Raw genomic sequence first — 23356 nt, forward strand, 5'->3', positions numbered from 1 at the left:
CTCATTCAGTTTGCTGAGTCTCTCATGATTGAAATAACAATTGACAGGCTCATCTCAGGTAAAAATGTATAACAGGCGAAACACAATAAAGGCTTAGAAAACATAAGCTGTTTTTTTGGGCACAGGACTGGTTGCCTTAGCAACCACAAAAATGTATTTTGTTGCGGATAATGTTGAAAGAGAATAAACGAGCAACATGAAATCTCTTCACTGTAATTGTAGATCAAATATAGTGCACCTCGTCTTCTCCATAAGTCAGATATGCAGTGTAGTTTTGTGGTTTGTGTCCCATCTATCACTTAAACATTATCTCATCACTCCAGAAAGTAGTACACATCTGGTAACACCAGCTAATCACACATTAGCATCCTGCTCCAGCCTCACTTGCCATCACAGAGAGTTTTATTTGCAGCAACAAGGGAGGCCACAATGTCGGATACCTGCATTATGTGTTCATTAAAGTCCCCTGAAGAAAAAATCCCCCATATCAATCCCAATTTGGGGCCCATTTGTCTCTGCCTGGTGCCAGTTAACAGGCACTGACTGACACAAAGGGACGCTGTGTTATTGCATTATTTGAGACAGCACAGCGCCACTGAGGCATAATTTACCAGCGTCTAATCCACAGCTGTATCTGGGGATTTAGAGGTGAACGACACTCCAAACACACACACACACAAAAGAAAGTGACAGACATAAAATCATACACAGTTTATAAAACAAACAAATGATAAACATGCACTTTTCAGCCTCTCGTACCAGCTTTGACGCGGCTCCATTTGTGGTTTTATAGATGCACTGTGTGTGTTTTCCTTCTTTATTGGGTATATTTATCTGTGACAACAAAGTCTTGGCGGGACATTAGTTGAAATATGGAATTATAATGCATTCGATCCCTCAGCTCCCTACCATGCAATTGCTGATGTCGAGATGACAAATCCTGAGCTATATGTTGTATAGCTGTCTTTTCCCTCTCTATAAAACCCTGGATGCCTGAATGTGATAAGGAGCATGGACTCCTTCATTGTTGTAATTTCAATTGCCATCTTTTACATCTCCAAATTTCTTCCTTTTCTGTCTCCTCTAACATCAGCCACTGTGAATTAGCCCTGGGCTTCCTATATATACATAGTACACAGCATATAATTTCCTTCTTTGCACCCGTTCCCTCAGATCTAACTTGGGGAATGGTGGTGGGAGGCGAATGAAGGGGTGGGGGGTAAAAGAAAAACATGCATGAATCCTGCTCATAAAGCATGCCACTACAGATGCTCATTCCATTTAAATATGACTGCTTTGGGGTTTACTTTGAAAAATACACTTTCATCAATCAAATCAATCAAATAACAATAAAAAGAAATGGTGAACACAGCAGCAGAGTTATTGAGAATGCAATAAACCAGAACAATCCCATCAATTATACAGTACGTCCATTTATACAATACTATTGATACTGTACTGTTCCATGTATACCATATTCTTCCCATTTATTTATATTTTTGAAATAATGTGCCAATAATAGTATAAAAATGTGATTTACAAAGGGAAACAAAGTTAAAAGAAAGAAAAGGTGCTCTGCTGTGCCTAAATACAATCATTACGTCTTGGATTAAGGATTTATTAATCTATCACAGCCTACAGCATCACGGAATAGTTCCCATCACCCAATCGGAAGCGGGCAGAAACATTAGAGCAAGGAGAAGCCTGCCGCGACCTCTTGCGGAACTAAATGTAGCCGCAAACGTTCAGGAGTCATTTGAAGGAGACACACAAAATGTTTTATTAACTCTAGTGGAGCTTTAAGATTTACTACAATTTGTGAAACACAAGCAGCCAGGGTAGGACATGCATTATGGTTTTTCCTGTATAAAGTGAGGTTTGTTTTGCTGCTCGGTCAGTTGTTGTCGGAGTGGAGTGACGGCACTTCTTACAAGTACACAGAGCCGCACCTTAGCGTAAACTAGCATGTTCGCTAATGCTAGCTTTGTGGCGCAGGTGTAGCTGAGGTGTTATTGCTACGTGCTCATTTGTTTGCTTTGGGTTGGAATTTTGTCTCCGTTTGGGTGGAAAAAGTTAAAACGTTATTGCCGCTAACAACGTGTGATACACGGTTGTTCCGGTGTTCCGGTTGAACAAAATCACCGCCCCGTTGTGCTGCCTAATGCAAAATAATCTATATAATTGTATAAAGGCACTGTAACTGTTTGGTTAAAGGGTGCGCTTAATTAATAATTGGTTGGTGCAAAGTATTCAACATAAACATAACATAAACAAGCTTAAGCCTATTCGTTTTTGTCATGGTAATACACATTTGCGCGCATGATACCTAAACTTTGCACAGTGCACAAGTTCAGGAGTGATGTTATACTGCAACTAATGAACTAATGATAACCTTCCATATCAGGTACCCGCATGGCTTCTGCCGCTGTTGTCACTGTTGTTGGCATCCAGATGCCCATTACTGCATGCTTCACTAACTTCAGCACCTGGCAAGCCAATGGTTAACACACTAACAAGTCAGGAATATGATGGTAAGTAAAGTTATTTTCTTTTGTGGACACAGAATAATGTACTTGCCATGGTTTGCTACACCTAAACACATGTGATGTTTTGTATGAGAGGTAGAAAGCTAATATGAAGTAACTTGATTTGCAAGTTGGTGAACCCTTGACAAGTATTTATACCGTTGGCTGCAGATGTATTGTTTCTTGTGGATGTGGGTGATAGTTTGGATTTGCAAAGTTTGAAATGGATTCAGAAGCTTTTGATGATTGATTTTTATCAAGCTCTGGATGATGTTCTAAAAGCAGCTGTGTTGACTTGACCATTAGTTAAAAGTTTATTTCTGCTTCTGTTGTAGCTGTCAACATAACTCATTTGCTCATCCTGCATGTGTTTTTTTTATATAATCTCTGTAGCGTTAAAGGTCTTCCTGCTGTCCCACAAAAGAACTTTATGAATTGAATTGACCTCATGAGACCCACAGACAGAACTGGGCCATCTGGCTGAATGAAGAGTGATGAGTGGAGGAAAGGATAGACGGATGGAAAAGTGGTGGTCATGGTGGAAAACAATGTTGTGGCTGCCCTGTGGCTGGTGAGGGCAGATCATAGTGTCACCCTCAGAGGCATTTACCGATGGAAACTGACTCGCTCTGAAAACAGATTCATGTCCAGCCATCCATGGATTGTACTGGCATAGGCAGAGATGGACACACACACACACACACTGCGACATGCACATAGGCTAGCTTGCATACACATGTTGATCAAACTGACTCACTGCTTATATGGCCTTCTCCTCCCCTCTTTGTCCCTTTTTGTTTCATTGTCTCTCTCTGTCTGTCTTTGTGTGTCTGTGTCTTGGCCAGTGTTTGTGTTTGTCTCCTTGGCGGTTTTGTTTTCTCTCCTGGCACTCTTTGTACCGTGTCTTGGCCTGTCTGTGCCGAATGATGTCTTCATTCCAAGTCATCAGCATCCCCAGGCCCTCATAAAGCAAAACTTCCCTCTAAACTAGTTTCTGTTCTCTCCTTACTTGTCCTGTAAGCTGCCAGGCTTCCCCCTCCGTGTCTCAGAGCTGGCCCAATATGTGATTTAAAAGGTGAGGTTTGGAGCTGAAGGCTGCAGGGTATCTTCCAAAAGAGATGAGGGTTTTGTAGAAAGGAGTGAGGGATGCCCTTAGGTGGCACGTTTTGGGAAAGACAGCCACGGTGCTGTTGGGGATCGAGAGAGAGCGATATAATTAAGTTTTTTAAACAGCTCAGGAAATTGCAATACTGTGGTAATAGGTGACTCTGTGTGTGTAGTGGGGAAATCCTGCAGGGCGTTCTCTTCTCTCTTCCCTACTAGGCTAGCAGAAACGAGTGAGAGAGTCCAGTGGCAGGTCTGCCTACAAATCACAGAATCCAACTATCATTTTGCATTTGCCTTCTCAGGGGAATGCTGGCTGCTCTGGGGGCTGAGGCACTCCTGCTTTGCTTTCATCACAGTTAATGCAAACCTTGGATCACAAACAAGGAGGGCAATTATTCTCACTTTTTTATTTCAAGCAGTGCAGGCAGTTTATCACTGGAACTCCCCTTTGTAATTTTTCACCTAGGGTTGCTAATAGAATTCTGGGGATCGGCCTGTAGTCTAAAATTGACTTTATATATTTTGACCTAGCTTAATAATCAGAATGAATTACCATTTGGTTTTCACTTCTGAAATTGTTATTTTGCGCAATCTGTTTACATTTGGGTTTAGCTAATCGGTGGTGATGCATTGGTCCCATTGATGTCAGTATCATTAAACGGTGAGGGTAGCTGGGAGTAGTTAAACACGCCCTGTAGATAAACAAACATTGTGTCTACTTTGAATACTTCTTTTCCTCCTGCACTCCAACTGCTGTCTAGAGGAATAGTATCAGCCAGTGAGTTGTTTTAACTAATTGCAGCCACATTCTATGCTTTTAATTGAAAGTTCATGTACACTCAACAAAAATATAAACGCAACACTTTTGTTTTTGCTCCCATGTTTCATGAGATGGACTTGAAGATCTAAACTTCATTCCAGATACACAATATTACCATTCCTCTCAAACATTGTTCACAAATCTGTCTAAATGTGTGATAGTGAGCACTTCTGCTTTGCTGAGATAATCCATCCCACCTCACAGGTGTGCCACATCAAGATGCTGACCTGACATCATGATTAGTGCACAGGTGTACCTTAAACTGCCCACAATAAAATGTGAAATGTGCATTTTGTTTCTGCTTTATTGGCGGTCTGGGGGCTCAGAACAGTATCTGGTGTGACCACCATTTGCCTCATGCAGTGCAACACATCTTCTTCGCATAGAGTTTATCAGATTGTCTATTGTGGCCTGTGGAATGTTGGTCCACTCCTCTTCAATGGCTGTGCGAAGTTGCTGGATATTAGTGGGAACTGGTGCACGCTGTCGTATACGACGGTCAAGCACATCCCAAACATGTTCAATGGGTGACATGTCCGGTGAGTATGCTGGCCATGCAAGAACTGGGACATTTTCAGCTTCCAAGAATTGTGTACAGATCCTTGCAACATGGGGCCGTGCATTATCTTGCTGAAACATGAGGTGATGTTCATGGATGTATGGCACAACAATGGGCCTCAGGATCTCATCACGGTATCTCTGTGCATTCAAAATGCCATCAATAAAATGCACCTGTGTTCTTCGTCCATAACAGATGCCTGCCCATACCATGACCCCACCACCACCATGGGCCACTCGATCCACAACATTGACATCAGCAAAGCGCTCACCCACACGACGCCACACACGCTGTCTGCCATCTGCCCTGAACAATGTAAACCGAGATTCATCCGTGAAGAGAACACCTCTCCAACGTGCTAGACGCCATCGAATGTGAGCATTTGCCCACTCAAGTCTGTTACGGCGACGATCTGGAGTCAGGTTAAGACCCCGATGAGGACGACGAGCATGCAGTTGAGCTTCCCTGAGACGGTTTCTGACAGTTTGTGCAGAAATTGTTTGGTTATGCAAACCAATTGTTTCAGCAGCTGTCTGAGTGGCTGGTCTCAGACGATCTCGGAGGTGAACCTGCTGGATGTGGAGGTCCTGGGCTGGTGTGGTTACTCGTGGTCTGCGGTTGTGAGGCCGGTTGGATGTACTGCCATATTCTCTGAAACGCCTTTGGAGACGGCTTATGGTGGAGAAATGAACATTCAATGCACGAGCAACAGATCTGGTTGACATTCCTGCTGTCAGCATGCCAATTGCACGCTCCCTCAATGCTTGTGGCATCTGTGGCATTTTGCTGTGAGACAAAACTGCACATTTCAGGGTGGCCTTTTATTGTGGGCAGTTTAAGGTACACCTGTGCACTAATCATGATGTCAGATCAGCATCTTGATGTGGCACACCTGTGAGGTGGGATGGATTATCTCAGCAAAGCAGAAGTGCTCACTATCACACATTTAGACAGATTTGTGAACAATGTTTGAGAGGAATGGTAATATTGTGTATCTGGAATGAAGTTTAGATCTTCAAGTCCATCTCATGAAACATGGGAGCAAAAACAAAAGTGTTGCGTTTATATTTTTGTTGAGTGTATGTAGATTTTAGTGGCACCTAGTGGTATAGATGCAAATTGCATCCAAATAAATGCAACCAGCTCAATAACCCTCCATCTATTTCAGTCCTCTCCCTTACCAGAAATCAGAAATGCAGTCCGGCTACTTAAGTGTCAACATTTTGGTCCATTCTGAGCCACCATAACATAGCGGCATATAGTGGCTCCATTTTTCTGATGTATATATGAGGGTGGTCATTTTAATTAAGTTAAACAATTTAAAAAGTCTTACTTTGTTCAAATTTGTCATTTGTAAGTTCACCACATCTTTGGCCCATAGAGTGATATGGTGCTTCCCACCAGTTTCAATCAGCTCGAGCATGAATAAGTCCTCCCTCATGGAGCCCAGTTTGAACAGAGGCCAACATAGAACGTATAGGGATGTCAGCTGAAATCACAGGCTGTTCCAGCAGTCTCAAAAGATTAAATTGCAAACAGAATTTGATGCTTGCATTGCCTCTTGCAATTGCTTGCTCAAACTCCTGAAGTGTTTTTTACTTTTATTTATTTATTTTTCCCTTAATTTAACCAGGCTGCTCTCTTGAGATTGAAACCGTATTTTTTTGCCAGCGTGTGAGAGTCCCAGCTGAAATAGCAGCACAATTACAAGATGTTACATGAGCCAACAGTCAGGTGACATCCAGTAAAATACTGAGTACAAGGTGTAACAAGGAACTCAACACAACCTCATCTCTTACTGCTGATTATGATCACATTAAAAATCAGGCATTGATGTTAATTTATATTTTTTTAACCTGATGTTTTGTTGAGCCATCTTAGCTTGTGTGACAGCTTGTGTGTCTTAGCATGTTGGATTGTTTTTTTTTTTTAATTAGCAGAAATGGTAAGTACAGTTTAAGGCTGATGTCAGCTGTCCAGAGATATTGGATGTGTGATAACTTCATCCATGGCTATCTGCCCAAATGTCTGTCAAGCGAACAGTTGGATTGGAAAACAAAAAATGTCTAAAAACTGAAAATGTGCAGAAGAGGAGGCAGGTTTTGCCTTTAAAAAAAGTAATAGTGTGTGTTTTTAATGTTTTTTTTTTTAAATAATTGTGGGTTATTGGTGGAAAGAATAGACATGTTTTGGAGAAAGAACAAATGCTCCTTTATAGCTCAGTTGATTTGAGAGGGATGTCGGTGCTGCTTGTGGACTGGAGAGATGAAAGCAAACAAACTTTTTCAGTATTTACCTGAGCACTCAGTGTGTCTTCTAAATGAACTGAAGCAATATTTCCAAGTAAATTTGCGTGCTGCTTCACCTGAGCAACTAATTAGTTGGCTATCTATCCTGCAAATTGACGATAGCAATTTGGATTTCTTCATCTTGTTCTAGGCTGTGGTGCACAATAAGGTGTGCGTTGAATAAAAGCTGATTTTTATTTCGGCATCACTGTTTGCCACAATAGAAATAGGATTTAGAAAATCTAGCCAATGGAAGGACTGTGGAGATAAAAATAAAATAAAAAATTTTGTAGTTTTGGTTTGATGGCTTTGACTGACAGGTTGTAGTTGCGAACTTAAAATAAAGGCAGATTCAAGCACTACCGAGATGGCAAAGGTCGGTGCTTCCACACACAGACTCAAAACCTTGTGCAGAACCGTATGTCTGATGTCATGAAATGTTTGTGCAGGTGTCATTTTAAAATATAATTCTCTGAGCAACTTTTTAGATCAATTGTCTTTAGTGGTGCCTCCACTGTGCCACTCTGTATCAGTGTCTGGGTGCCAGCACATCACATCTGATGTGACTTCTGGTGCATTACTGTTTATTGTATATGCGAGGGGTTTTGTGTGTCATGCTTGGATGATGTGACAGCAGCAACTCGAGGTTCTGACTCAGACTGTGTCACAGCATCTATATGTCCTTGTCATAACTGAAAACACAGCACTGACAACCTTGCTTAGTTTGTCTCTTTAAGTCAACATCACTCCAGAGGTGGTGGAGTGAAGGTGAGGGCTTCCTGGCCAAACAGCCTGCTTTGGTACAGAAAGGTGATAGGTGGAAGATGGGGGAGGAGGGGACCAGGAGTGTCAGACATAGGAGGGATCTGAGTGACAAAGGGGGAGGAGAAAGAAGAACAAAGGGGAGGGTTTATGGAAACAGATTTCAGAGACGGTGAGATGAGGGTGTGTGTGCGTGCATATGTGTGTGTAAGTGAGTGAGAGAGGGAGGCATGAAGCTCGCTGCCAGCACTCGCTCAGTAATGCACTGTGAACAGGGACAAGCAAGAGAGTGAGACACACACACACTCACTCACACATTCATGCACACACATACATGGTGCCTCTCACACACCTTTACACAAACTCACACACTCACACTCCTTCACACGAGGTGCCTTTTTCAGGATACACATACTTTTTTCTACACACACACACACGGACACGCACTGTGCAGCTGGACTCAACAGAACCAGACCGGACTACTGTCACCCACCAGTGGAGACTTTCGCATGAGCACTGGCAATACAGCACCAACCGTAAGGCACAGCTTCCTACCAGCACACCCCCTCCCCTCTCTCCCACCCTTCCTCCTTCCTTCTCTCCACATTCATTCATCCCTTGTTCCCCCTACTGCGAGGTGGCATGCGTGGCTGAAGGACACAGTGCTGCGCTCTGCTGTGGTGTAGCGCTCCGCTGCAAGAGTTGGAGAGCCTGATCCGATAGGGGGATAGATAGACTCACTGCGCTCCCCTCCCTCCCTCTCCCCTCTTTCTTTCTGTGTCGCTGTCTGTCTCTCTATCCCCGCATGCTCTCTCGTTCATGAATGTCACCTCTATCTCTGGGAAATGCTGGATTTGTCAAGCCTCTGTCTTTTCCCCCTTTCTCTCTCAGGGTGTGAGTGAACACAGGGGTGATGCCAGGAGAGCTTGAAAGACAGCGAGGTAACAAGCAGCACTCGGTCCAGCAGCGTCTGCATCCCTTCATCAGCTTGCGGAGCTGATACCTCAGGTCGGACAGTCTCTACTTCTTCTACTACTTTCCTTCGGATGGAGAAATTTTACAGGTGAGGGACTGGAAGGAAGGGAGCTGCAGCTGCACGTCCCAACACTGTCACTTGTTATTTTGGAGAGTTGATATTTGGACACCTCTAATCTGGAGGACTAAGCAGGTTAAGAGGACGAACGGTGATTTTTTTTGTTTTAGTCTCAATACAGCGAATGGTTCAGTTTCCTATCGGACGGATTTAAGTCAAACTTCTCTGGAGCTTGGAGTACTCCTGGATGGGGACGGAGGCATCACTGGCTACAGTTTACAGAATTTGGGGTTTATAGCTGCATGGCGTGTAGCAGAAAAACAGTGATGTACCAAACCTTCACTAAAATCCGACTTTCAACCAAAAAATACTGAAGGACTTTTAAACCTCAGTGGGCATCAGCTGTGAGGTTTGGGTGGGCTTCTGAAAGATCCACCCCTCTCTTCCTAATCTCCCCTCCTCTCCCTGTTTTGCTGCCCTTCTCCCCCATTGCTTTCGGACCATACTTGGAAGCCCACTCCTCAGCTCTGCACCCCTCCCTCATCAGTGCTCCGTCGCCCTGGGTGAGTGGGTAGGGGGGTCGCCCTCGGTACCCCCCGACACCTGGGCGCCACCGAGCCGCCAAAGGCTGGTGAGGCGGCTGCAGGGTCAGCACTGGGAAGATGGCCGCTCTTGCCAGCTCCCTTATTCGCCAGCGCAGGGAGGTCAAGGACCCCCAGGCGAACCGGCAGATCGCCAGCAAGCGAAAGCCTTGCCCAAAGAGCAACAAGTCACTCTGCCAGAAGCAAATCCTCATATTAATATCGAAGGTTCGACTATGTGGCAGTCGAGGGAGAAAAATGGACAAGAGACCAGGTGAGTTCTCAAAGGCCTTCCTTATTCAAATCTCCCCTTTTCCGGTTCCTCACTTCCTTCATGCACCTCATCCTTCCTCTCTTCTTTGCTCTATTCTCTGCCTGTACTGGATAACTGGATTTTGAAGGTTGACTTGCCAGACCCACTGATTAATCCTTAGCTGTAAAGTCTCAATATAGAACATCTGCAGCCTGTAATTTCAGAGTTCAGGACTTAATCTGAATGTGGAAAACATCCTGGCCCATCTTCCTGGTAGCTGTCCACAACATGCCCTGTATTTATTATAGCAGAGCTTCTGCAGGAAATGGGCAGAGTAAATTCCAGCTTAATACACACAGCTGTGTTACAGTGACCACATGCACTCATAGCATGTTTTGTGACGACTTTGTTAAGGTGCATGGCAAAACATTTGCACGCACACCAGCAATCTGCAAGCCCACAATGTACTTGCCTCATACATACGGTGATTTACTGTGATATAAAAATGTCAGGAGGCGCCTCATTTGTGATTCTGGGGGCCATTACTCTGCCTACTACTCGGCAAGTGAAACACAGTGTGGCCTAATTTATCTTGTGTGTTTGCATGTTAAATGTGATTTAAAAATAATTCATTGAAGCCAAATGAGACAATGACGCTTGATTTGTTTGATGACTGTGTCCGTTTCGCATATGGTTTCAAAGACGAAGTGAATGTAGCCTGACAAAAATTGAATTTCATCTGAGTTTCTGTTGATGAATTCATGAAAACCTTTCAAATCTATTAAGAAATACATAAAATGTCTTCTTTCATATCTAAATTTAGATAAGGAGAGGCAGGACTGAGCAGTCTCACACACACACACAGATACACACAGATAACTTGGCCAGTTGTTTGCGAACAAAATGTACTGTGGGAGGCCCGAACCCTTTGGTGCATATGTGCATTTCAGTAAATATTGTTTTTTTAAGAGCCTTTTTTCTATAGTAAGTTATACATAATTTTGTTTCTGACTCAGTTTAAGACTTTTGTCTTTCTGTTTGTCTTTTTACATTTTAAAGTTGTTTTTTCATTCCTAGAAATGAAAAACATTTTTTTAAAACCTTGTCTTCCTGGTACATCAGACTTTTTCTAGAGTCTTATAATAAAACATTAGCCCTACAGTGTGTCCCTTTATAAATGCTTATCCTCAGCTCACCAGTGTGTGTCTGTGTGTGTCTGCTATCCTCTTTTCTACATGCCATCACTACTATGTACAAGCTCTGTGTGTCCTTTAGCATCTCGTACTAGTGCATTTGTGTGTGTTGTGTGATATTTATTACCTCGGCGTGCCAAGTTCATCATGATAATTACGTGGGGAACCTCTAACGTGGGAAGCAGCATCTGCCATAGAGGAGACTGCTCTCTATATTGTAATTATGGTTGTAAAATATGTTAGACAGGTCGTGGCAGTGCCAGCTCTTTGTGAAAAGGCCACGTGTGAGGACCATGCCCATTGTTTGAAGCCATTTTCCTCCTAATGGCTTCACTGCTTCACACTCTCTTATGGATTTATTATGGTAATTGTGAGGACAAGGTATGGAGGGTGTGGTTAGAGGCACATTACCAGCTTTGCCATTCCAGGTTGTGATTTACCGGGGTCTGTGTTAAGTACCATGTGTGGCAGAGTGCTTCTTCATCATTCCCTTTAAGGAGACGCTGCTTGTGTGTGCACTGCATATGGAGGGCACTTCTTACCCCTGGTCCTAAGCGTTTGCGATATAGCTGTTGTATGTGTGTCATGCTCATGGGTGAGGTTCTCCCTCCCCCTGAGCTCCATCCTGGGGCCACAGTTGATCCCTGGCCAGGAATAAATGCTGAGAATATTCTCGATCCGTGGCCTCTACCTCCTCCTCTTCTTCCTTCTCCTAGCAGGACTTCAGAGCAGCCTGCTTACAGCTTACCTTTACTTTGCTTCCAGCTGCTGTCCTTTATTTTACCTGGCTTTATTGGCTTCTATTATGCCGTGTTTTATATTCTGTAATGCTGTGTATTGTTGTTTCCAATTGTTTCCTCATCTTGAATGTGCTTCCCCCCATTGATTATTTTCAGTATTTCCTGAAAATAAAAATAGAGATGATAAGACCTCAGGAACCACTTGAGACTGATAAAATGAAATTTTACCCAGATTGCAACTAGGGCTGGGCGATATTGCCTTGTACTAATATCCCGATATTTTTAGGCCATCTCACGATACATGATATATATCTCAATATTTTGCCTTAGCCTTGAATTAACAGTTCGATGCATGTAATCATGCCAGTATATGATCTATATGTCTGTAAACGTTGTTGTTCACACTTCATTTATTAATATATGCTGATTTTACTCTAGGGCTGCGTGATAAATCAATTTTATGGATTCATTTGAATTTGCTCTATCAACTAGTTTGGATGAAAATTGATTTTAACTTCCACTGCAGACACACCCCCCTGTGCTCCTGTAGTTCAAAGTGGGCTCAGCCCTCCTCCACCTGTATCCAACAACATGGCAGCCAGCAGAGAAGAGCTCACCCCTAAAAAAGGAAGTGGTTCAGTTTTGCGGCATCAGAGCCAGAAGCCAGCTGCCTTTTAAAACTTTCTATCTATCTATCCTCATGCTGCTGCAAAGATATTTAATTACACAGATGTCTCACTGTCTCCCGATCGCCCACGTAACTGCGTGTGTAAGTAGTAGCGTGACTAATCAATGGAGTGAAAGCTCTTACCGTTAATACAAGTTCTTTAAACAACATGCAAGTTTTTGGCCCATGACAACAAACCGCACACACAGCTGAGTGTTGAGAGACAGAGGATTGTAGTTTGATGCTGGACTGAGAGTGTAGACTGGATGCAGCTTCCTGTGTTTTTATAACGTCCTTCAATCATGATGCCGGTGCACTGGCTCATTAGTTAGCTAGCTAGCTAGCTGCTGTCTGCTAACGTAAGTCCGTCCATCCATGACGGGCTGATTAACATTAAACCAAAGTATAAAAACTGTGCATGCTGTCTGCTAGTTTTATCAGCTAAAACACACAGTTAAAACAGGGATTTCCTCCTCTTTGAGAGGGAGACACTCACTAAAACAGCCTACATTGGGCGAATCATTTTCAAAATGTGTTGTTTTTAGGAAACAACACAATTTTGTTGTTGTAGCTTTGCAGCTTCCGCTACCTGAGCTCTCTGCTGCTACATGCTGTCAGGTGTGTGCAGTTGCAAGCCAACAGCGCCTGATGTACATAAGTTGGTGCGCTTGTTCTATCTCTCTGTGAGGGGAGATCAGAGAGAGTGAGGGAAAACATGTTATTCTATGCCCGTGACTATTATAATTAAATATACTGTATACTCGAGTATTGGCGATATAGTCATTTTCTATATCCCACAGGAGACGAGCTGCGATATATCGCGTATATTCACACAGAATCCTGGTGACAACATGTTGTATTACAACATAAGCATTTTTACAGGTTGAAGCGATAAACGCCTCACTGGTGGTCGGAATTATAGATGCATCCAGTAAAAATACTTTTTATGTTTTCATGTAACTTAAATGACATGTGAGTTAGTAGTTGCAAGTCTGTAAATTACCAAAACAACAGGATTACACTCAGGTTACAGGTCACACCAGGACTGGAAAGTTTTACCAGAAACCAATGTGCACAGGCAGTTTTCTGGGTCAGTGGTGTAACGTCAGACCCATTGTCATGTTACCTCTCTTGGGGTTTAGTCTTTTCTTGTTTTTAATTAATTAAAAATGTGCAGTTTAAACCAACATTAAATAACTAAGTAACTATTTTACTATTTGTTTTTTTCTGACTCCTGCGAGCTTGATTGGAAATGTAACTTTGTGTACAGTGACACTGATTAGATTTAAATAAATAAGCAGTATGTTCTATTATTAGTTTAAAAATAAAATACATTTGAAATAAATGGCCAGTAGTCCTGCACAATCTGCTCTCTAGTGCACGTGTTCGAACAGTAGATTGCATAGCATTCCAGTAGATTACGTGCAAGGAGTTAATAGATCTTTGTTTAAATAGAGATGTAGCAGACTGACAAATTGCTCCTTCACATGTCGTTGATAGTAAATGCTCAAGTTCCCTTCTTAATAAGGATTAAACCCTAGAGACTCTACATGTGTCCTCTGTCCCAGTTTAAAAATCTGGTCACTCTATTTACAGTCAGCTGTGTTCAGATGCTTTACACTGATAATCTAATGACACCTCAAATACACAGTTTCTGTGTGTGTGTATAGATGTTATCGGACATCTAACACTGCTGCTAGTGCGTCACTACATTGTGACTGTGTAGTTCAGGTTCCCTTTGTACTGTTGAAGGCCATTTGAGGCTACTGTAGGAGAGGAGAAGGTGCGCTTAAAAACGTGCGTGTGTGTCCTCAAACATTTGGTGCGTACCTGCTTCTCTGTGACGGATGCCGGGAGTGACGTGCGTTTGTGTGTCCTGGCATGACCCAAATACCTGTCCCTGTTACATTCTCTCTTATACTGTCATTCCCCATCTCCCCCCTACTACGTCACCCCCTCACCTTTGAACACACACTAACACACACACCCTCTAACCCTCACCTAACCCATACTAATGATGCCCCAGCACTACAGCCCACTCAGCTTATAACAAGGTCATCTTGCCCTACGCACACACTCGTACACAAACCAGCCTAAGCAGACCCACAATTTCAAATGCCCACATACACACATACATCAAGAATCACAGATAGAAAAACACACCCACGCACTTATACACAAACTAATAAATCAGCACACACACCAGCACAAACTCAAACAAATGATGAGATTTCATGATAATTTAGGTGGAGCGTGTAGGAGAGAGATAATTTCATCCTGGTTTTGTGTGTATGTGTGTGTGTGTGTGGTGCCGATATGATCTAATGAGGATGTTAAGCCGCCTATTGGATATCAAAGCAAAACCAAAATAGCTTGTGTTGTCCTCTGACTGCCTGCTGGAGCTGCTGTGGAAGCCCTCCTCTCTTCTGTTAACAGGATAGAATAACACTCGGAGTTGTTACTGCAGCACAGGGGCCAAGTGTTCATCCAGTTACTGCAGATTGGTGTGTGTGTGTGTGTGTGTGTGTGCGACAAGGAGAAAATATGTGTGTTTGTGTTAGAGACAAACGATAAATGACAGGGTGACAGTAGTCGGCAGCACAGACTGTGTGTGTGTGTGAGAGAGGCTCATTGTTGTCATGATTCATCAGACCACATCAGCTCCTCTCATTAACACACACAGATTTATCAATAATGCGCGGCAGCGTTTGAAGAGCACACATTGAACTGGGGCGATTTACTGCCTTATAGACCGGACACTGTGGACAGGCCACACCAGAGAGGACTATATTTCTCTCTCTCTCTCTCTCTCTCTCTCTCTTTATCAGCACGCTCTCTCTCTCCCCCTTCCTCTCAATCCATCAGCTTTCTCCTGTCTCTTTCTTTCTGTCTAACCTCTCTTTCTCTCAGTCTCGCATAGCCTTGATCGCCCCTCTCCGCTCTACATCACACACACTTATCTTCTCAAGGACATCTGGCTTTCTCTCAGTGTCTTCTAGGCTTTCTTCACTTGCTGTATTTCCCCACTGTGTCTAATCATCTTGTCTTTGGGCCAGCTAGTCACTGGATGCTACAATGGCAGAAATACTGTAGGTATTGTTCTGTCATGTTACATAACTCTGGTTCCATTGTGAATGGATCAGAAAATGATCATTATGCACATCTAATGCTTCTATAAATCATTCATATGCAGCAGCAAATACATTTTTAACCCAATCTCCATTAATGTAGCTATGAACACATTTCTATCTGGCACGAGAAAAAACTTGTATGCTTTGATTACCCACCCTTATCTAACATTGTGCATGGTTAGCCATGGAAAGGCAATAGTAACTTACTGACATGAAATGCTCTACAAAGCTGTACATTTGCTCAGACCCTAGACTGTTTATAGCTATGGACAAACTGTCTGTTTTTCAGCTCTGGGGAGCTGTTCTGAATCCATGTGGGAAGCTCAAGACTGTCACCATGTTGGCAGTCAGTTATTTCAAAACCAAAGAGATGGAGCACTGAGGTGAGCGGGCAGTTGTAGAAGCGGGAAACTTGTCAATACAATTAAGTAATTCAGTATCGCTATATACCATCAGTTTATTATTTATCATGTATAATAGGGAACATGCTATAAACATGCTCATTTCTGTTTTGGAGCAAGCCCCCAGAGGTTGTAGGTGAAATTGTTTGACACTTCCATATGTGCTTCATTTTTTAGCTCAGGAGGTTGCTGCTACGACCTGACGTGTTTATAAAATGTTATGTCATAAAATTATTGTTGTCCTTGTTCTCCACACTTTGTTAGCACTTTGGTTACACATTCATTTTTATTAATATTTGTTTATAATTAAATCACACCAATATTTATTAAAGTAATTTGAGAACAAATCAAGTAAAATGGGTTTCATAGCTTTTATTTTTCAAGTATAAACCCCTTGTTATATTCACTTGACTGTTTCTGCAGGTCCTGTTCTCTGCCTCTGTGGGGCAGCATGGGTAACAGGAGTGAAAGTAACAGACAGTGAGACAAAAGTTACATTCTTTGAAACAGTGCAGTGATGATGTAGATAGGAGCAGCTGTACTTTATAACACACTAAATTATCCTGCTACAAACCAGTAAGCATGTAAATGTGCTTCATATATCAAGCAAATCAGGCACATGAAAGAATTTTTACAAAGTTTTGAATTTGTGCATTTAACAGGCTTTATGATTCTGCAGACTGCACTTTAGATCAAGCACTAGCTCTTCTATTCCAAATGTTACAGCATCTTAGTCACAGATAACCAGCCTTCAACCACCTGTCATTAAAATGAAGTACTAGCTTGTGCTTTATAGTGTACATAAGCAGCAGTCGATGACATCCATAGTTTTGTAACCGTTTCGGCTCTCTGTCTCTGCCAGTGTGGCAGATGTTGTGTATGAAAGGGTGCCCAGAATAAATGATGTGGCGATGCTAACATTTGGCCTGTGTGATGATCAATGTGGGCTTTCAATGCCACCCCTCCCAAAAACATTGATTTATAGAGCTAACCTGCATTTGTTCTGCTGCAGAGCTTTTTTGGATCTGCATCAATCATCATTATCAGACAAAATAGAATATTTCTGGTGGATGTGTCTGTGTGCTGCATCAGTGTGTGTGTATGTTTCTTGTTATATTCCAGTTTTGAACTGTGTGTATAAGTGTTGGTGGGGACATGCTTGGTTTTTGAAGGCTACAGTGCCCTGGTAGGAATGAGGCGAGCTCAGTATGGCACATTCTTGGCATGGAAGGGCACAGCATGGCACTGAGAACGCCAAAGTGTAATTAGAGCGGGGCGATGAGGCCGATGGGTTCTGGAGACTTTGCTCTTCAAATGACCTCCAGCTGGGATTGTGACACACACAAACACCTGCAGTGACACATGTCTGCATGCATGCAAATATGTTCGCATTCATCTGCTCTAGCACTCAACATCTTATTTTGCATCAGACATTTTCCACTCCGCTGGGATTCACCATCTTGAGAGTCCAAGTAACAAATGACCGGTGAGCGTCGAGTCAGCATCTTGCAACCAACCCACCCCCCCAACCTTGCTTTTCCTCAATGTCACAAAACCTCACAGAAAGACTGCATTGTCCCTTTAATCAATGCCTTCAGTTTGAATCAGAATATTAACATGCTGAGGACAGTAAAGCAGCATTTGCATTTTATATGCAATCAATTTGCTGCATGGTTTGAAGGCAAAGCTAAGCAGGGCTTGTGTCACATGGAGATGACAGGTTAGGAATACAGGACACACACGCGCAAACAGACACAACTGTGAGGAAAGACAGACGGCATGAAAGCCTCCTGGCAAGATCCCAAACAAGACATAGAGGCACGCAACGGGAGAAATGCACAGCGACAGACACGTACAAACACATGTAGCCTGGTCACACATGGAAGATTCTGATCTCTCTCTCTCAGCTCAACCACAGCGTCCCTGACCAAAGTGACACTGTCCAAACGACAACTCATTAAATCATATTTCATTTTTATCCCCCCCCCCCCTCCTCTTTTGTGTGTGTGTGTGTACCTCACTCTCACTCACATCACCTCAAACCTGCTGTCTCTCTGTTGCACCAGAATAAACCAGCCTTACAGGAAAAGTCTGCGTGTGCATGCTTTTCTGCTTGCATCTATATCCAATTACATGTTAATTTACTTTGATCACAGAGATGGTGGCACCCAAGGGTGGTGTTGGATTTATGGACAGGTGCTCCATTCAGATGCGACATTGGTAAATTGTATTGTAATGGTAATCGATTTAAATATAAAACAAGAAAAACAGTTTCTTTAAATTAAAATAAGCTTTTTAGCACATCTGAACTGGGCTGACATTAACCATCATCAGGATGGGGTTACTGTTCAGCATGAAAATGAACTTAAATGCCCTCTGTGGCTGACTAAAGAAGGGTATTATAATAGAAATTCTACATAAAAGGGTATGAAACCCAGAGGTGTCCACCAAACCTGCATCGTAGAATACAAGATAAAAGTCAAGTCATCACTGCTACTGCCTACTGCTGCTGAGTACGTATGTTAAATAACATACGTACATATGTAAAATGCAATATTGCATTTTATATTCTGAACAGACCTGACTTCATATTAGTGTGTTTAGCCTTAATGACGAGAAAATATACCTCATGTAGCCCTTTCCGCATAGAGAAACAGAAGCTCACCATGTGAAAATCCCAGGTTTCCACCTGTTTTTAGTGCCTGTCCCCCCTTCCTCTTACCGACACATGAAACACTTAAACATACACTCAACAAAAATATAAACGCAACACTTTTGTTTTTGCTCCCATGTTTCATGAGATGGACTTGAAGATCTAAACTTCATTCCAGATACACAATATTACCATTCCTCTCAAACATTGTTCACAAATCTGTCTAAATGTGTGATAGTGAGCACTTCTGCTTTGCTGAGATAATCCATCCCACCTCACAGGTGTGCCACATCAAGATGCTGATCTGACATCATGATTAGTGCACAGGTGTACCTCAAACTGCCCACAATAAAAGGCCACCCTGAAATGTGCAGTTTTGTCTCACAGCAAAATGCCACAGATGCCACAAGCATTGAGGGAGCGTGCAATTGGCATGCTGACAGCAGGAATGTCAACCAGATCTGTTGCTCTTGCATTGAATGTTCATTTCTCCACCATAAGCCGTCTCCAAAGGCGTTTCAGAGAATATGGCAGTACATCCAACCGGCCTCACAACCGCAGACCACGAGTAACCACACCAGCCCAGGACCTCCACATCCAGCAGGTTCACCTCCGAGATCGTCTGAGACCAGCCACTCAGACAGCTGCTGAAACAATTTCTGCACAAACTGTCAGAAACCGTCTCAGGGAAGCTCAACTGCATGCTCGTCGTCCTCATCGGGGTCTTAACCTGACTCCAGATCGTCGCTGTAACAGACTTGAGTGGGCAAATGCTCACATTCGATGGCGTCTAGCACGTTGGAGAGGTGTTCTCTTCACGGATGAATCTCGGTTTACATTGTTCAGGGCAGATGGCAGACAGCGTGTGTGGCATCGTGTGGGTGAGCGCTTTGCTGATGTCAATGTTGTGGATCGAGTGGCCCATGGTGGTGGTGGGGTCATGGTATGGGCAGGCATCTGTTATGGACGAAGAACACAGGTGCATTTTATTGATGGCAGTTTGAATGCACAGAGATACCGTGATGAGATCCTGAGGCCCATTGTTGTGCCATACATCCATGAACATCACCTCATGTTTCAGCAAGATAATGCACGGCCCCATGTTGCAAGGATCTGTACACAATTCTTGGAAGCTGAAAATGTCCCAGTTCTTGCATGGCCAGCATACTCACCGGACATGTCACCCATTGAACATGTTTGGGATGTGCTTGACCGGCGTATACGACAGCGTGCACCAGTTCCCACTAATATCCAGCAACTTCGCACAGCCATTGAAGAGGAGTGGACCAACATTCCACAGGCCACAATAGACAATCTGATAAACTCTATGCGAAGAAGATGTGTTGCACTGCATGAGGCAAATGGTGGTCACACCAGATACTGACTGGTTCTGAGTCCCCAGACCGCCAATAAAGCAGAAACAAAATGCACATTTCAGGGTGGCCTTTTATTGTGGGCAGTTTAAGGTACACCTGTGCACTAATCATGATGTCAGATCAGCATCTTGATGTGGCACACCTGTGAGGTGGGATGGATTATCTCAGCAAAGCAGAAGTGCTCACTATCACACATTTAGACAGATTTGTGAACAATGTTTGAGAGGAATGGTAATATTGTGTATCTGGAATGAAGTTTAGATCTTCAAGTCCATCTCATGAAACATGGGAGCAAAAACAAAAGTGTTGCGTTTATATTTTTGTTGAGTGTACATACTGCATTTACTGTACTTCAAGTGCCGTTACCCAGTCATTGCATGAATAACACTGAATAATGTAATTTGTGTGCATCTATAGACAGACAGCCGAAGAAGCCACCGCGTCCCCTATATAGACATAATATTTATATATAGACATAATTTATTGTGTTCTTGTGCTGAACAGATAATGAACAGATATGACGTTTCAGGTGTTCACATAATGGACATGCACACAGTATGTGTATGGAAATGCAGACAATGTGTATTGTTTTGGCAAATCTTATAGAGAGGCATGCAGTTTACATTTGCAGATGCTCACACTTACACACACGTGTACAAACACAGTTTGTACACAGAAAAGAGCTGTGATCTATGCTGAATCTTCCCACTGCAGGCACGGTGTACACTTTCAAAAGCACAGAAAGCACAGGTGTAGATGTTCAACAGGGACCTATTTTTTATGACAGGATTTAGCATGTGTTTGCTCCCTTTGAAAAATATACAGATCAGATAAACTGTGAATTACCGTGTGTGTGTGTGTGTGTGGCACCTTGCTGATTGTAGCACCCTGTCTACCTGTGTGTTGTTCTCCTGTGGTGTCCAAGCACAGGTGCGTGACACGTCCTTCACTTTAATGCGCCATCAATCTGGAAAGCCAGAGACAAGCCAAAGGTGCAACCTCCCCACCCACACACACAGCTAACATGAACGTGCAGTACGCTTACGAAATGTAAGACATTTTATGAGCAGGTGAGACTCTGAAATGTGGTATTTTCTTTTCCATATTTTTTCATACATTTAGAATCCTAATCTGCAGGTAGAGATGGAGACAGCAGATAGAAAGCACTCTCATTCACTGCTGTTGAACCTATTATGCATTTTTCCTAAAAGTGATAAGGCCTTATCATAAATTGGACTCAGACTAAATCATGGAAGTCAGATTATTGTCTCTCCAAGCTTCATTAATTAATAATGTTTAATGAAATAAAAATTATATGAAAATGTACAGATAGATGATAAAACCACAGAGAACGCATCTTTTTATAAAATTCTTGCCAAATTGTGCCAGTGTAAGAGAGCACAGATTTTATAATTAAACAAGGAATACAACTTACGCCCAACTGGCAGCAAGGGGAGGACTAACAAACAATTACAAAAATGTAACAAATATCAAACTGTGATGACAGCTGTGAACTTGTGTGGTCTTATAATGTACTCGCACGAAAGTTGTATATGAGTACAATAATGAATGATGTAAATGTGTTTATTGTATTCCACATAATGGCAAGTTTATTCTCATTGTTTTCCATTATTGCCTTGTCTGGCATCTGCATTTGAATTGAATTTTACCTTATTAATAATAAAAGTATTGGATGCAGCTGCAGTATATTGAATTGCTGTGTCCATATAGGGTTTTATATGATGAAGAGCTAACAGTTTATTACCAAAGGGCATTTGTGGCTTGTAGATTTATATGAATTCATATTTGTGGGTATTTACTGATGTCTTGTTGTGTAGCAGTTGACAGATGTTGACAGGAAGTGGGCGGTCTCACTAAATTCTGCTTATCCTCAAGATGAAAGTCCTGTAGGATGATGGGGAGTCACTTAAAATAATTTTCATCCATTTAAGTCAAATTATGGAGCTCAGCACAGTTTCATGCTGGATATGAGAATCACACCAGCATCAGGCAGAGGAGAGACAGACACAGAGTGAAAAGAGCACTGTTTGAAATCTTTGCAATGTTGTAAGCCCCTTATGGCTGTTGGGCCATGAAGGACAGCCATTCACAGATATTTATCATCATTATTTTTAAACTATTTCAGCTTTATTAGACATTTTGAAGTGGTAAGTGACGGGATGAGGCGGCAGCCGGGCGCTGACATTCACAAAGGTCACAAACTGATTCAAATCTGTGAGGCTGTCTTACCATGATGAGTCATATCTACAGAACATACATATCCTTTAATTCATGTTCCATGCATAAAGGGATAAATGAAGCTATGTATTCATGTTCTGTATGTTTCATGTAATTCATTTAAAGGCACACAAGGATGGAGGGCAGAGGCATTAAATCCTTATAATGAAACCAGACGATATAACTTATGCAACTTCGTTTTCATCACAAATTCATGCCACACACTTAAATCAAGGCTTGTCATTTCAACATGTCTTATTGCCAGAGATTTACAGTAATTCTAACCTTAAGACACTGCTCACAGCAGGCTTTAAATGTGCACATATGTGGTGTATGTAAATCATATTAGCCCTCATCTTATATAAAAGCGTGAAAGGATTAGTTTAAAAACGTATGTGACATCTTTTCACATCCGGGATAGAAGTGTAATGATGCAGTGACAGAAACGTACTCAATGCAGAAATTGGATGTGACAGAGTGCAAGCTACAATCAGAGAGCAGAATTGTAATTAGACAGGTTAGTCACACGTTCATATATGCTGAGCTTTTTGTGTGTAAATCCTGTGATTCCAACCACCACCCCCCTGAGCTGGACCAGCACAAGTTCCGGCAACGTGTTCAAACTCTGCCTCCCTCACATCAGGCAGTGAGTTGCCCTTTGCCAGGGCTTTGGCTGCTTACTCTAAAAAAAAATGGAGTCTGTGGCAGGACGCCATCTGAGCACATTACAGACAGAAAGAGAGAGAGAGAGAGAGAGAGAGAGAGAGAGCAAGCAAGAGGTAGATGCATCCATTAGTCCGTATCCAAGTTTGATTTTGTTTCATTTTGCCTCTACATAAGATATCATACCTTTGTTTTCATTAGATAAACAAACCTATTAAGCTATAGGTGTTACACAAGCAGCCACCAAAAGTCTAATGAAATATACAGCATTTGCCTTCCTCCAGAGTTTAAGCAGCATTCATGTGTGGATCTGTATGGAGATGACATATCCCTGATTGTACAATGTAAGGCTTTGTGATGTCACTG

General features: G+C 42.5%; 1 protein-coding gene across 1 annotated transcript in view; it reads left to right on the forward strand.

The window, feature by feature from the left end:
• Nucleotides 1-9756: 9756 nt before the first annotated feature.
• The window catches only part of fgf11a (fibroblast growth factor 11a), a 64892-nt gene continuing 51292 nt past the window's right edge, over nucleotides 9757-23356 (forward strand). The window contains exon 1 of the mRNA XM_028429225.1: nucleotides 9757-9949. Coding sequence (XP_028285026.1) covers nucleotides 9757-9949 — 193 coding nt within the window. The remainder of the gene's footprint in view (nucleotides 9950-23356) is intronic.

Source organism: Parambassis ranga, chromosome 18, assembly GCF_900634625.1.
Source record: "Parambassis ranga chromosome 18, fParRan2.1, whole genome shotgun sequence".
Lineage (NCBI taxonomy): Eukaryota > Metazoa > Chordata > Actinopteri > Ambassidae > Parambassis > Parambassis ranga.